This window comes from Sinocyclocheilus grahami, unplaced genomic scaffold (genome assembly GCF_001515645.1).
Source record: "Sinocyclocheilus grahami isolate Dianchi unplaced genomic scaffold, SAMN03320097.WGS_v1.1 scaffold680.1, whole genome shotgun sequence".
NCBI lineage: Eukaryota > Metazoa > Chordata > Actinopteri > Cypriniformes > Cyprinidae > Sinocyclocheilus > Sinocyclocheilus grahami.
The window spans coordinates 376,451-392,744 of record NW_015505859.1 but is presented as its reverse complement, the minus strand read 5'-3'; the positions used below and the strand labels follow the sequence as shown (position 1 = coordinate 392,744).

The following is a 16,294-nucleotide window of genomic DNA, read 5'->3' as shown; positions in this document are numbered from 1 at the left end:
TATTAATAAGGAGAGTCTGAGATTTATTTGACAGTGATTTCACATTTTTTGTTTGTATGAAGGCTGAATACCAATAAAAGGTGAACATTTATTTATTTGCGCCATTATTTTCCTAAAATATTATATAGTTTTATAGGAGTAGGTTTCATAGAGTTGGCAAATTAATTTTTCATAAGTTTGTAGGTACAGACATCTGTTGTGGCCGTTCTTGGCCGTTTTTATGAGGCTTTTTTAATAGTGTTCATATCGATATCGGAATTATATCGTATCGACCGAAATTAAGAAATATATCGTGATATAAATTTTGGCCATATCGTCCAGTCCTAATTTGAGGAAAAACATAATTGTGATTTTTCCTGATAAAAACTGTGATTGCGATTAGGTTAGGTTTGCTGTGCTTGTTTGTAGGGCTGAACAATTATTATTATTTTATTATTATTATTATGATGAAAAATAATAACATCCTAATTTCTTAATTTTTAATGTTCAAACCATCAACATTAACATTTTGAAAGAAATCGGCAGAGAATTCTAATAAAGCAGAATTTTTTTTTTTAATTTAATTTTATTTTTTACAAGAAATTAAGAAATATATTGTGATATAAATTTTGGCCATATCGTCCAGTCCTAATTTGAGGAAAAACATAATTGTGATTTTTCCTGATAAAAACTGTGATTGCGATTAGGTTAGGTTTGCTGTGCTTGTTTGTAGGGCTGAACAATTATTATTATTTTATTATTATTATTATGATGAAAAATAATAACATCCTAATTTCTTAATTTTTAATGTTCAAACCATCAACATTTTGAAAGAAATCGGCAGAGAATTCTAATAAAGCAGAATTTTTTTTTCAATTTTATTTTATTTTTTACAAATCAACATTAACCTAGATCAATACACAGTGTATTAATGTATTAATATTATTAAAATAAAAGTTAGTTCAAAATATTAATACATGTGAACAAATTGCACTTTACTGTAACTAAGTTAGCACTGTTTTGGTGCAAAAACCATCTACACTTCAGCTGAAATAAAAAACAAAAAAATATGGTTTTACAATCTGTACTGTAAATCAGATTTTGGTGCATTTTGGTAAACCTCGATGACTTACCAATCAATTTAAAGAAAAAACAATCCAACTAATTTTATTACTGAGTTTTAGGGCTCAAAAGAGCAAACCCAGAAAGGCCTGGTAAATAATAACATTTGGGTGCAAGAGTTTGCAGGTGTGCAGCGTACCTCTGTGTACTGTGGACCGCCTGACTCCCACAGGCACTCCAGCAGTTCCAGCCTGCTGAAGGAGAGGTCAGAGGTCGTGGCTCGGGTGTGCCGCCCTGCGCCACGCATCTCACATGTCAGCTGCACTGCTGCACCGGTCATCCTGAAGACCAGAAGACAGAGAGAGTCAAAAAGAGTGTGTGTACATGTATATACAGTAGGTGAGCACAGCAGGTAATTCCTGCCATACCTGATGTGGGAATGGGGACATGCTTTAGCAAAGCTTCCTCTCAGATTGTGGAAGTCTCTCTCACTAAACATGCCATCCTTAAAGAACGCAAGCTCATGGAAAAACAACTGTGACACCTCAGCCAACGAGGAGAGCCCATCTGGCCCAGGAGGCGGGTCCTGCTCTAAAAGAGTAAGTGTGACCCCGCCCAGAGAGAGGCGGAGCAAGGAGTCTGGTTTCAGCGGCTCTGATTGACTGCTACGAGACGACCGTTCTATTGGGAGAAAAACAAAGACTGATGATGGATTGCAAGAGAAAACATAAATGGAATGCAGTGACACACACAATGTGTTGTTTAAAACAGGTTTAAATACATACTGGGAGGTCTGCTACATTGAGGCAAACTAGATAAGGATCCTGGTACAGGATAACGACGAGGACAGTTGAGCATTCCCTGTAATAGACATATAAAAGTGCAAGCCAATCATACACGCTGTACATAGATAGCTGATGCATAACAGGTCTATTGGCTTAATCAAAATCAATATATTGAAATGTATTTGAAAGAACAAGGGAAAGAGTGTATCTAAGATTCTGTATAACTAGATCCTGTAAAAGTTTAAACATGTGATCTAGAACCTTTATACAGCCCATGCCATTGTAAAGACTGCAAGTCTATCTCTCACATTCTTGTTTTCATTCGTGTCAAATTCAATTTGGCATCTATCCAAACTAAGCTCTATTGCATTAAAATTTTACAGTTTATCAGTTCATGCATTCGCTGGTCATCGAACCCATGACCTTGCCATGCTCTACTTCTTAAGCTGCAGGAACTGTATATCGTCACCATTTCTTTTTCACCATTTTTAATCTTCATGTTTTGCTAGTTTAGTTTTGAAAATATAGCCTATCAATTAATATGTGGTCAGAAAAAGTGCATGCATAATACTAAGAATAAAAGAATTAGCAAAACACAGTCTTTGATGTGACATGCTATACAGTAAATCTAGCATGTCTTGACAAGTACACATTTTTTCAAGCTATTCAAACTAAATTTGACGTGAATTTTTTGTCATTCTCTGACAAACATTTGCACACCTGAATGAATTGTTCAGTTTCTGAACAACAGAAATACAAAATATGCTGACCGTGATGAGAAAAGACCTATACACATTTGAGTTCATAGCAGCACTGACCTGTGGAGACAGAGGGTTTGTTTGAGCCAGGCTGCTCTGGCTATGAATGGAAGATTCCATATCGCTGTCAGATAACTCACTCCCAGAGCGTGTTGACAACACACTGCTGGTCATACCAGGACCCATCGAATAAAACATCTCTGAGACAGAAGAACAGTGACAAATGCAAAACAGAATGACAAACACAGACAAACTTACGAAATGTTGGCAAAATACTCAAATACAACTAGTTTCAGAAAATAAAAACAGACCAGCATCAAGAGCCTGAGGCCTCATTTGTAAAATGTATGTAAGATCGGATTTAAACCTACATTTCGTGGATTTTATCTAATGTCAAAAATGAGGAACAAATTGGCTTTCATCAAGGCAGAAACTGACGTGAAAATGTTCTTATGTATACACCAACTGAACAACATGTGTACAAAATTTTTGGCACTCATATAACAGTTATTCAATAACTTAAACATTGTTTATGAAAATGTAAATTAGTAATCACATTAATAAATAGGTAATCACATTAATTTTTTGAGAGCGTTCTTGGATTTCCTTGCCCACTGATATGGATTGTGGTACTTCTACCGAAACATAGAAAGATGTTTGTGGCCGTTCTGTAGGGCGAGTTGATGCTCTTAAACACACTGTGTTAAATTTAAGATGATCTGTGATTTTTAAAGACGGATACATTTAGGAACATTTTTTATGTACATAGTTGTTTTATAAATTGTTCATAACAACATTTCGGAAACTGCTGTACATTCACATTTAGGATCATTATACGCACATCTTTATAAAACAAAACAGAATGACAAACAGACAAACTTAAGAAATGTTGGCAAAATACTCAACTACAAATAGTTTCAGAAAATAAAAACAGACCAGCATCAAGAGCCTGAGGCCTCATTTGTAAAATGTATGTAAGATCGGATTTAAACCTACATTTCGTGGATTTTATCTAATGTCAAAAACGAGGAACAAATTGGCTTTCATCAAGGCAGAAATTGACGTGAAAATGTTCTTATGTATACACCAACTGAACATCATGTGTACAAAATTTTTGGCACTCATATAACAGTTATTCAATAACTTAAACATTGTTTATGAAAATGTAAATTAGTAATCACATTAATAAATAGGTAATCACATAAATTTTTTGAGAGCGTTCTTGGATTTCCTTGCCCACTGATATGGATTGTGGTACTTCTACCGAAACATAGAAAGATGTTTGTGGCCGTTCTGTAGGGCGAGTTGATGCTCTTAAACACACTGTGTTAAATTTAAGATGATCTGTGATTTTTAAAGACGGATGCATTTAGGAACATTTTTTATGTACATAGTTGTTTTATAAATTGTTCATAACAACATTTCGGAAAATGCTGTACATTCACATTTAGGATCATTATACGCACATCTTTATAAATGAGCTCCCTGGAGAAAATGGCTATATACGGCCTACTATTTATTTATTTATTTTTTTTTAGCAAGGGCAATCCAGTTTTCATCTCAGAAATATTTTATATTTTAATCAAAAAAGTATCTATAAAAGAGAAGTTAAATACCCCAACTCTTATTGCTTCCTGGCATGCTGATACTGTCACAAATAAAACTGAAGGTCAGGTCGACCATCGACTCTACCGTGTGACTCCACCGGACTGGGACACCGGCGAAGGATAAGTATCGCTTTTTATTTCTCCTCTTTCCTACTACTTGTTTCACTTCTGTTTCAGTTTTTTATAACCATTTCTTACTATGTGTCAGTAAGTTGTTGTTATTTTATTGGCTCAATTTTTTAGGATTACTGATAAACTAATGTAGTTTGATTTGTATTAGTTATCTATTTTAGTTTTAGTTACAGTTGTAGTAATGTTGTCATTTTATTCGTTTTTTATTATGTCTATATAGGTTTTTTTATTAAGTTTTAGTTGTATTTAATTTGAGTTATTTCAGTACTTCAACATACAAAATGGAAATGAAATAATATATATTGAATGTATATATATATATATATATATATATGTACATGTACAGTATGTGTGTGGTTGTACAAACACGCATGTAGTTGTTTGGCTTAGTGTTATGTTAGAATCATTATTATACTCATACCTTCTGTTCTTTTAATATTTTGAATTGTTTTTAGCTTTATTTTTTTGTTTTCATTTAAATGTTTAGTTTTGAAATGTTGTTGTATGCATTTGTCATTTCTATTTAATTTCTTTTATTTTCTTAAATGTGTATATATATAGTGTTTTTAGAGTTTTAGCTTTAATTACTTTTTCTTATTTGTAAGTCACTTTGGATAAAAGCGTCTGCTAAATGACTAAAAGTAAAGTAAAGTAAGGTCGAGCATATTGCATTGGGGAATACATTATTCCACACTCTGGTTGTACACTACACAATTTAGCAAATGTTGCAAGTCATACAAGTATGTCATGCATGATAAAACGGCACGCACTTGCTGCAAAAATAGCAATACAGTAGTATGCTAGTCTGAACCCATAATTATAATCAATGTTCTATAATAATCTCAACAAAATATTGACTATTCTCATCTCACCTCTGTTCTCCATGCTGTTGACATAGGGCTCTGCATCCAGCTCCATATCTCTGTCATACATTTCTGAGTTCAGCTGCTTACTAAGATCCTCTTCAATCAATCGCAGATCATCAGAACCCAGAGGCCTAGAAACACCCCCACCGGACACACCAACACCACCACTGCCCTCTGACAAACAGAGAAAGAGAAGCCACAGTAATTCCACTGGACACTGTCAATCAGGCAAGAACATCCAGGCACAAAACTGTTTTTTCAACAGGCGATCTCCATTTTGAACAGCTAGTACACCCACCACTATCCAGTTGTTTTTTTATAGATCAATATCCTTATGGTGCTTATGCAACCTAGGGGTTAGACAGTAGGATATGTTTTATCATTTTAATAATAATAAAATTAGTAATACTTTTTTTCTTTCTGTTTATTTTTGCATATATATGTATGTAAGTACCTAGAGCTCCTAGAAACCGTATCAAATTCCTTGTGAGCTTGTGCACACTTGACAAATAGAGAACAATCTGATTCTGAAAAAGGCTTTAAATTAAGGCTGGTGCAAACAGCCATATGATGATGTGTCTCATTTGAAAAGGGAGAAAGCGAGACACAAAGCATATTAAAATCGATGAGCAAACAGAGAATAGAGTGCTCATGTTACCTGATGTCTCGATGCAGAGGGAGGACAGGAGGTCCGTCAGGTGTGTGATCTGACTGGGGGACAGCAGCAGGTGGAGACACCCTACTTTACCATCCAACTCCAACTAAGAGGAAAAAGAGGAACTCCGCTCAGTTAACAATGAAAGAAACATAAATCTCCTGTTTTGGACTAATTAAACTCCTTTATGCATGATGAAGTTGAATGATTTGATCATTTGATCTCACTGATTCAGAAGAATCATGAACATCCATAAAATATTCCTATTCAGTCTTTTTTATTTTTATTGTGCAGACAAACCTTGGGCCCAGGCAGCATTTCATTCTGTTTGATTTTGACCGTTGTCTCTATGAATCCGGAGCATTGTCCAATCAGCAGAGGCTCTGGGGGCTTCGGGGTGGGATGCAATGATTGAGGGGCATCAGATGCATCATCATCATCATTTTCATCCGTCTTATCCGTCTCCCTGCTGCTGGCCATGTCATCAGAATAAACCAGACCCTAAATGGATGAGTTGAAAGACACTGTCCATTACAGACATTGGGCCTCAGTCATGAAACATTCGTAAATATAGGAGTAAATTCTGAGAAATTTGCGCGTAAAACGGACCTTCCCGAAAACTCTCCTCCGGATTCACAAATGCTTCGTAAACGTCCGATTTGATAGTTAAACATGTGTATGTTAATGAATTCCAATCATTCGTAAATAGGGCGCTCGTGCACGCTCATTCACAATTACAATTAGGAATATCCACGGCAGTATATTTTTGAAGAATATTACTAGATATAAAAATGCAGCAACCAGCAATGTTAACTTGTTCAGTTGTTGTACAAGTAGTATGATTGGTCGGTGTAGAATTTGTCCCACCTCTTGTCCACTGACTGGACGGCTGGGTAAAAAGTGACAGTGACAAGCGTTGCGTTTTACCTAAAGCTAAACAGTTTATCAACTCTCAGCTACAAAAAAGAATATTACTAGATATAAAAATGCAGTAACCAGCAATGTTAACTTGTTCAGTTGTTGTACAAGTAGTATGATTGGTCGGTGTAGAATTTGTCCCACCTCTTGTCCACTGACTGGACGGCTGGGTAAAAAGTGACAGTGACAAGCGTTGCGTTTTACCTAAAGCTAAACAGTTTATCAACTCTCAGCTACAAAAAAAAAAAAACCGGGACAAACAAACGTACAATATTACGATGGCAGTGCATCAAAATTCAGTGTCATCAGTTTGCCAAAAAGAACACAGCACCATTTACACATGGCAGGGAGCAGGTGTACATTTCTTTGGTACCAACTAACATTTTGAAAATACGAACAATTTCATGAATCCGAAAATTTACGTCAGAACAGCTTTACAAACGATTTACACAAACATTTATTCTGCTCGTGTTTCATGAATGAGGCCCATTATATTTATTCATTTGGCAGATGCTTTTAACCGAAGCGACTTACAAATAAGGAACATCACAAGCAATTTATCATGAGAGGCAACAATATTTGCAGTACACAATGTTAATTATTAATACACAAGCTGGCATGTAAGTGAAATGCAGAAAAAAGGGTAAAAAAAAAATAGGAGTCATTGAAAGTGCAAAGCCACTAACTAACAGGTTGTATAGTTTCTCTGACCTGTGAACCTCCGAGAGTCTCATAGAGGAGCTGTACGGAGTTGAGCTGTAGGATCTTGTGCAGGAAGGCTGGTGGTTGGTGGATGTCTACAGGCACTGTCTGGCTTGAGTCTCTCACAGCCTCATCACAATAGTCCACCCTGCAGTATCACATGTTAACACCAGGGGCAGAACACAGATCGTCACAAACAATGGAATGCACTCTAGGAAACTCAAGCACTCAAAGTTTGTTTGAAGGATATGATTGATGGATTTTTATGGCTCGTTTCCACTGAGCAGTACGGGTAACCCTGATCCAGCTTGCGTTTCATTGCCAATAGTACCCTTCTTGATAGGCGTGGTGTATGCAGACTGTGGTGTATGCCGGAAAGTAGCGATCGACGATAAAGCGCGACAATAAGCACAACTCTGCCTCTTTTTGTTAAATGTCAGTTTTAATGAACAATAATAGTCATTATAAAAGTACAAGTACAAAGTATAAGAGGCTTATATTTATTTTATTTTAGTCATTTAGCAGACGCTTTTATCCAAAGCGACTTACAAATGAGGACAACAGAAGCAATCAATTGTAGTATTAAAACAACTAAAAACAGATCCAAAACTAAAAGCTAAAACTTTATAAATACTACTTATACACATTTTAAAAATAAAGAAATTAAATAAAAATGACAAATGCATACAAAATTTCAAAACTTAACATTTAAATGAAAAACAAAAAAATAAAGCTAAAAACTATTCAAAATATTAAAGAACAAAAGGTATAAGAGTATAACAATGATTCTAACATAACACTAAGCCAAACACCAAAAAAAAAAAAAAAACTACATATATGTGTATGTACAACCATATATCATGTATATACACTTGTATAAATTCAATATATATATTATTTCATTTTCATTTAGTTTGTTGAAGTATTAAAATAACTCAAATTAAATACAACTAAAACTTAATAAAAGACCTATGCGGATACATTAGCACTAAGAGCCCGGTGATCGCCTGAAGCTTCGAAATCGGCATAGCAAATGTTCAAATAGGCGCTATCTTTATAAATAAACCACAGATTTGAGTTTTAAACAATTACATTCTCGCCTGAAAAACTCTTAAAACTACATTTCATGACACAATAACAGTAACATTTAGAAAATTACGCGGGTTTTTGGGCAATGATGTTTCACAAGTTCACAAGAACAGACAAGAATGCATATTGAGAAACGGCTATTGTCTGTGTGAAAATATAAAATTATAAAATACACGGTTATATTTTATTGTGTTTGCACACTCTGATGTAAACAATCCCAACACTCACGGACAGCAAAGCGGAACGAGTGAAGGACGCTTTATCCCATTGTATCACGCAAAAGTAACGATTCTAGTCAACTAATCAACGTTCTGCAGTGAGTTTAGCTCCACCCTTTTGGTACCCTTTGCTGTGCTAGGTACCCCAATGGAAGGGTACCAAAAAAAGTGGTACGGTACGGTTCGCTATTTTGGTACTATTCACAACTTCTGACAGTGGAAACGGAAATAATTGCGTACCGTACTGTACTGTACCGAACCATACCACTCAGTGAAAACGAGCCATTAGTTTTACCTGTGAGTCAACAAAAAGAATGCAGAGTTTTTCATGTATCTTGACTTGGAAAAATATGTTTTTCCAATAACACACACTGCTGTTCGAAGGTTTAGGGTCATTGCAATTATTTCAAAGAAAATAATACTTTTATTTAGCAAGGACACATTAAAATGATCAGGAAAGATCTAAGTGACAGGAAAGCCATTTAAGATGTTACATTTAAAATAAATGCTGTTCTATTGAATGTTCCATTCATCAAAGAATTGTGAAAGAGATGTATCAAAGTATCCACAAAAATATTAGGCAGCACAACTGTTTTTATCATTGATGATAATAACATGTTTTCTTGAGCAGCAAATCAGCATATTAGAATGATTTCTGAGAGATCATGTGACACTGAAGACTGGAGTAATGATGCTGAAAATTCAGCTTTGCATCAGGAATAAATTAATTTTTAAAAACATATTAAAATAGAAAACAGCTCTTTTAAAGTGTAAACATATTTAACAATACTTCTGTTTCTACTGTATTTTGGACATATAAATGCAGACTTGGCGAGCTTTTCATAAAAAAATCTGACCCCAAACTTTTGAACATTACTGCATTTTTGAGTAATAATCAGATTGAAAGTTTTCAAGATTCATGCCATTCTTTAATGGCACATCTACCTGAGTTACCATATCTGGCACACCAAACCATCCTACTTTATAAATAAAAAGAAAAAAACAACATAATACATCCATGAATGTGCAAAGGTGTAATTCATGGCCTCACCGTTTAATGCGCATCTCTAAGGCAACCCCAGTCTCAGCGTCCAGGGAATGATGTTCTACTCGCACGATGGTGTCCAGAAAGGTGACTTTTATTCGACGTAGGACTGCAAACACACAAACAGTCCAAAAAAAAAACAAACACTTAATACACCAAGTGAATGCTTTCCAATGTTGATAAGTTCATAAGTTTGTGATAATACACACTCAGCCGGTCATCTAACAGTTTTACTTAATGAATCAAGAAAGCAAATGTACAGAACCACACTCCTAGACACAAGAAATGCCACACACCTGTCTCGATGGTCTGTGCAAACATTTCCAGCCCCTCCAGTGGAGCAGGCGGCTCTTCTGACGCCTCGGGTGGGTCCTTCAGGCACTCCTGGGCCAGCTGCATGCTGGACGTCATGCATGACGACCACCCTTGGGAATCCCAATTTCCATCTAACAGAGATCAGAGAAAACACAATTGAACAATAAGTCAGTCCCGTATAAAATACATACGGTTTTATGTATCAAACCAAATGAGCACACAAAGAACAGTCCACAGAACTCACTGGTTCTGTATTTGGGTCTGCATGTTATTTGCAATCCAGTGATTTCAAGGGTGCAGTGCTCTGTTACAAGTGCCGCCCAGGGAATAGTCACTGTGATGCTGTTCACAAAACCTTCAACAATCTCCAGCGGTGCTCCCAGTGACTCCAACAACTCGTTCACTGCCTGAAAAGAGGATTCAGAGTATAGTTAGGGAATCTGAAGAACAAGTGATCACATATAAGAACAGAAGATTTCGAAATGACTGCGAAACAGGGGAAGGATGATCAGGGGTTTTCAGCCTTTTAGATGCCACAGAATATAATCACCCTCATCCTAAAATTGAAAAGGCAGCTAAATATTTGTATGTATATAGACCCAATGCATACTGTAAAAAAAGTGTAAAATATTATTTGAAAAAGTGTTTACATTATTATATATAATATTGTACTGTTTGATTTAAAACATTTTAATTGTAATAATTTATTGAGTTAAATTTAATTATTATTATTTACTCTTTTTTTTTTACAGACTTCTTGGCACTCCCTTGCAGGCTCAACTTTGAAAAACTAAATGACAACACCACAAAAACTGAAGAACATTATAAAGTAATTAGACTCAAAATGTGAAAGCAAAAGTTAGTAAGCCTTGATCACTGTGACTTAGGACCAGGAAGAGGATCTACGATGCAGCCTTTTCTGCACAAGTCATCAAACTCTTGGAAACATGAGTGCTCCTTCAACTAACAAGATGTGTTGATCTCATACTCAAGACTAGATATTACGAAATACTGGAAATAAGAGCCACTTGGACAAGGAAACTGGCCTGGGCATGTCTTACCCCACACTTACCCACACATCCAGGTTAATTTCTCTAATGACCCCGCTGCCATTATACAGGTCCAAGCTCAGCTGGTCCAAACTGAGTCTTTCCTCCAAGAAGTGGCCCAGGTAGTGTTGCAGGAGGTACCGACAGGCCCGTTTCTTTATCGAGCCCGACCAGGGGAAGAGCCACCGAGACATAGGGCCAGAGCAGACGGGGAGAGGGAGCAGAGAGGCGGCGGAACAAGACACCAGTCCTGCATAACAGACCTAAACCCCCCTCGGTAGTGTGTGAAAATGAGAATACAATAATTCAAGCGTACTACGATGGACAAGAAGGGGTAAAACCGTCTAACTTCCTGTCCTTTGACACCAAAACCCCCTGGTTCTTCGTTTTTGGACGTCAGGTCTTTTGAGACCATTCCAGGTTCATTTCAGACTTCTGGGAGAAAGCGGAGAGCATTTCCTGCTGGGATGCAGTGAGGGTGGGCAGCACTGAACTAATCGAGGGGGCCAGAGCTAGTGCTGCAAATGCACAACGTGTCTCCTCGCTGGTGGTGTTCCTCACAAAGAGCTCGTCGTTCACGATACACAGACTGCAGAATGCAACGAATACCAAAAAAACATGCACCAATCAACTTTGTGTTAGTAAGAGGTTATTTTAACCAAGTGACTAAGGATGATTGTTTTATCTGTCTGCTGAAAGAACAGACACGCACATACATGAATTCTGGGAAATTCAGTGTGTCCATGGGGAAAGCCAGTAAATGAAGAAACCATATTAAGTAATACAATTACAGCAAAAGCCAAAGAAAAGCAGAAACAGCCCAAAGCGGAGAGTGTTTTTATTTAGTCATGCTTGTGATTTGCTGCTGGCTTTTCCTACCCAGAATTCTGAGTTGGAACTGTGATGAAGACTCTGCAGAAAGTCCTGACACAGGCTCTCAAATTGTCATCAGCTGAAGAGAGGAAAACAAACCGAGTTTAACACACAGCGCTACTTGATCAACAGTTATGCTGACACATATAACTGCGTTCAAGCAAGACTCACCTTCTTTGAACACTCCACTCACTGTGAACGTTAATAAAGTCCTCTATGGAGAAGACAGGAAAACAACAAGATGTCAAAAATTTAAATTACAAAACAAGAGCCCCAGTGAAAGCAGTGTTAAAATCATTGAGGAACTCACTAAGCATGTGTTGACATCAACATTGACTGAATTCATGTCATGCTGGGTCTTTGGGAGCTCATTGAGGAAGGCGACTACAGTCAGGCGGGAGCATTTTAGCAAGTGGAGCCATGGCTGTAAAGAAGATGACGATACAGTGGGGAAAAAAAAATACTTTTTTGCCCCACTGTACATGACAGATACTGATCTGTTTTTATTTGATTATTTTTTGCTCGCTTCTCATGTGTGAAACATACAGGGATCTTTGATGTGCTTGATGTTGCGACTGTGTTCATGATAATCTTTTAACTTGCACCTGCAAAATTATAGGAAAAAGAAATGAGACCAAAAACAAACTTGTATATCATAAACAATTTTGAACATTTACAAACACTAACATTGTTTTACATTTAAATGTATTTCTCTCCCCAAGAACATTGTGCAGTGTGGATTAATTTCACAAAAATCTAGGTCACAATTCATCCCAAAAATAAAAAAAATCATAAATATGATAGTTTTAATGTATAGTTATGTAACGTAACAAAAAAAGAGCCTACTTTAAGGACAAGTTTTTTTTTTTTTTTACATTATGACATTATACTATTATTTTGAATCAGTTTTTTAATATATATTTTCAGTTTCATTATAATTGTAGTTAGTTAAAGTTTAGTTTAGACACATTTTGCTGTGCGCTTTGTTATAGGTATATATATATAAACCAAGATAATGGCTTATCAAAGACAGCAGAATGCCATCAGATATGAGTGGTGTTTTACCTGGAGGGATGGTTTATGGATGGCAGGCTGAGAGAGAAGCAGGCACCCTCATGATACGCCTCCAGCAACGGCTGTCTGTCCCCAGAGTCATACACACAGTAATAACTGCCACAAAACAAACACAAACACACATTGCTACTGACAAAAGCATGCTTTACAGAATATAAAAGATGACAAAACCTGTTCTACACTTACTGTTGCAGAAAACGCTGAATGAGACCCTGGATTTCATTCGATACAAAGTGCCCTGAATTAGTTACACAGACACATCCAGTCAAAAACTTCACATTAACACTCTTCAGGTTAATGCAGACTCCTATAGGTTACCTTGCATGGAGGGATGTTTGTGCATGTTTCCTCTTCAAAGCAGATTGGAGGTGGAAGCACATGACTGTCCTACAGAAGTAACACACACATCTGAATCACTGCAACAACAAGCGATCACATTTTGACGATAATTATAAATACAAAGATTGTTTCTCTAAAATGACATGCACTGCTTAATTATGCACAGGTAAATAGGATCAATTTTGATTTCTTAACTTTAAATTTCTGTATTACAGTTGGGAAAGTGCCCAATGACACATTAGCAATGCGTTCTTTTGGCAGCCAGCCTGGAATCAGGCTTCCTGTCCTTGACCAAATAAATGATTGACTGACTTTATTTCTGACAAACACTAATAATTGTACCGTACATTGAGTCCTGTTAATTCAAAACATTATTGAAAAATAAAAAAACTGTCTAAGAAGCCTGGGAAATCGCTCCCGAACAGCACTGTCACAAGACAAGACAAGAGGAAAACAGTGATGCACCTGATCATTACAGCAGCCACACTCACCACAATCACCTGTGCACTCCCAAGTCATTTCTCCTAGTTTTTATTTATTGTGTATGCAAATACAACAAATGATCTCGGAAATGTGATATAAAATCATTTGAAACAATATTGTGCCAGGTTCATTATAGAATAAATAATTTTAACCCAATTTGCAACACTCGCTCTGGGTGGACTGGTTCAGTTTTTAGATTTTAAACGCAAATTTCCCACTGCTGCCACTCACCTACACCCCAACATGTACAAAACACACTATTATCACAAGAAAATAATAATCTTTCACCTAGAAATGGCTTACGGAAACATTCTCTGAAAATTAAACTAGAATAAGAGAAAGTATTTTTACTTCAACAGACAGACAAGTTCTCAAATGACTTTGTTAATGAAAGCAATGCAAGTTCAGTAAAAAAAAAATCTTTTGTGTTGGATGCTGTGACTTTATTGTACATTTATGAGTGCAGATGAGTGTATTTAAGCAAAATTGATGACTGCAGTAGGTTATCGACTCAATAGGTTATCAGATAAAGCAGGGCTATTCAATTGGCGGCGCATGGGCCAAACCCGGCCCGCCATTCGTCTTCATCTGAGAGAAGAGTATGCATGGGTCACACTTGCACCTTGAATGGTTGAATTCTTGAATTTTTGCACTGAACAAAAGGAACTTCTGAAGAGAAATAGTGCAGACACTGGACAAAAAATACTTTGAAAGGCTGTGCATTCAGCTTGAAATAGTCTTGGCATTGATGCCCTAATATCCATCAAAAAGGAGAAAAACAGCCAATGAAACCCAGCTTAACATAGCCATTAAAGGGGTCATATCTTGCAATTTCAAGTTTTCCTTTCTTTTATGCACCAAGAGTGTTACAAGCTCTTGGTGCATAAAAAATATCTGTAAAGTTGCAAAGACTAAAGTCTCAAATCCAAAGAGATATTCTTTATAAAAGTTAAGAGTCAACCACACTGTCATGAATCCGGTCCATGAACTTCCGTCTGCTTACCATCAGAGGTCACCCTTTCCATTACATTGACTCTTGCACTACACAAACTGTTGCATATCATCCCGGACTACATATCCCATTATTCATTGCACTGATCGCACACAACACTGATTGCACACAGCACTGATTGCACACAGCTGTTTTATATTACTCACTCACTATTTAACACTCACTCAAACAACCATTCTCTGCCAAGTATTGTATGCGCTTATCGCAAGCAGTGATAGCTACTTTACAGAGCCCTCGTTAGTTTCCCAGCCCAGCCCAGCCTAGTCTTTCCTTGTCTGTTTTCCCGGTTTCTGATCTTTGCCTGTTTTCCTGGATTTATCCCCTCTAGTCTCGCCCTTTTGATTCTGTTCGCCGATCGTTGACCTACGCTAGCGCTAGGATTATTCTTGTGTCTTGCCCGCCATATACCTGTTTGCCATTGTTCGACCCTGCCTGTGTTTCTGACCTCTTCTGCTTTAATAAAAGCTTGCACATGGATCCGCACGTCTCACGTCTTGTCAGCTCCGTTACACACACCAACCTAAAATGGCTTGTTCTAACACGCCCCCACATGTCTACGTCACTGTGTGGGAAGATTTGCATAACGCCACCCAAATGTTAACGCAAAGAAAGAAGGCGTAACTTTGATTCTCGCTGTAGTATTGTTGTTGCCGACGCCGCCATGTGGTGAAGACGCTGTGTGTTTCAGTGTGTAAGCGACACTGCTTTGTTTGACCTTCCAAAAGAGGACACGACTAGAAATCTGTGGTTAAGCTGTATTTACAACACTGTTCCAGAACAGTTCAACCCAAATATTCAGATGTGTCCAGCGCATTTTATGGAGGACTGTTTTCTGGTCCTGGTAGAATAGACTACAATGCCGGCTGTTCTGACTCACAGACTGTAAGTACGTTTTCATATTTAAAGAATTTGCCACTGATGATTCAAACGCGAATTTTGAGCAGTGTAGAGTAGCGCTTGTTGTTTCTCCGAACACAATTGCAGACATGGATTTTTTGTTTACGCGGCACGATGCAACGCAACGCATAAAAAGACAGTATATGTCTTTATAATCCATAATTATGTCCCCACTGGATGCAACAAATGCCTTGTTTAAAATGGGTTTTAATGTTTTTGTCTCGTCGCTCTGGCTGGACACGGCATCACAATATGGTAAGGGGCGTAACATTTCCATCACACGCTTTAGGTATTCGGCCAATCACAACGCACTGGATAGCTGGCCAATCAGAGCACACCTCGCTTTTCAGACCAATGAGCTTTGTAAAAATCGACACGTTTCAGAAAGGTGGGGCATAGAGGAGAAACAATAATGTACAGTATGTGGAAAATAATG

The 16,294-nt window shown here is 37.1% G+C and overlaps 1 protein-coding gene and 1 pseudogene across 1 annotated transcript in view; both read right to left on the bottom strand.

The window, feature by feature from the left end:
- The window catches only part of LOC107559259 (autophagy-related protein 2 homolog A-like), a 27,154-nt gene extending 15,578 nt beyond the window's left edge, over nucleotides 1-11,576 (bottom strand). The window contains exons 1-12 of the mRNA XM_016243011.1: nucleotides 11,204-11,576; nucleotides 10,376-10,538; nucleotides 10,113-10,262; nucleotides 9,823-9,925; nucleotides 7,474-7,612; nucleotides 6,145-6,345; nucleotides 5,848-5,950; nucleotides 5,196-5,363; nucleotides 2,645-2,784; nucleotides 1,827-1,902; nucleotides 1,470-1,722; nucleotides 1,241-1,382 (exon numbers count right to left, since the gene is read on the bottom strand). Of these exons, the coding sequence (XP_016098497.1) occupies nucleotides 1,241-1,382; nucleotides 1,470-1,722; nucleotides 1,827-1,902; nucleotides 2,645-2,784; nucleotides 5,196-5,363; nucleotides 5,848-5,950; nucleotides 6,145-6,345; nucleotides 7,474-7,612; nucleotides 9,823-9,925; nucleotides 10,113-10,262; nucleotides 10,376-10,538; nucleotides 11,204-11,374 (1,809 nt within the window). The 5' untranslated portion in view covers nucleotides 11,375-11,576. The remainder of the gene's footprint in view (nucleotides 1-1,240; nucleotides 1,383-1,469; nucleotides 1,723-1,826; nucleotides 1,903-2,644; nucleotides 2,785-5,195; nucleotides 5,364-5,847; nucleotides 5,951-6,144; nucleotides 6,346-7,473; nucleotides 7,613-9,822; nucleotides 9,926-10,112; nucleotides 10,263-10,375; nucleotides 10,539-11,203) is intronic.
- The window catches only part of LOC107559258 (nuclear RNA export factor 1-like), a 22,783-nt pseudogene continuing 18,065 nt past the window's right edge, over nucleotides 11,577-16,294 (bottom strand).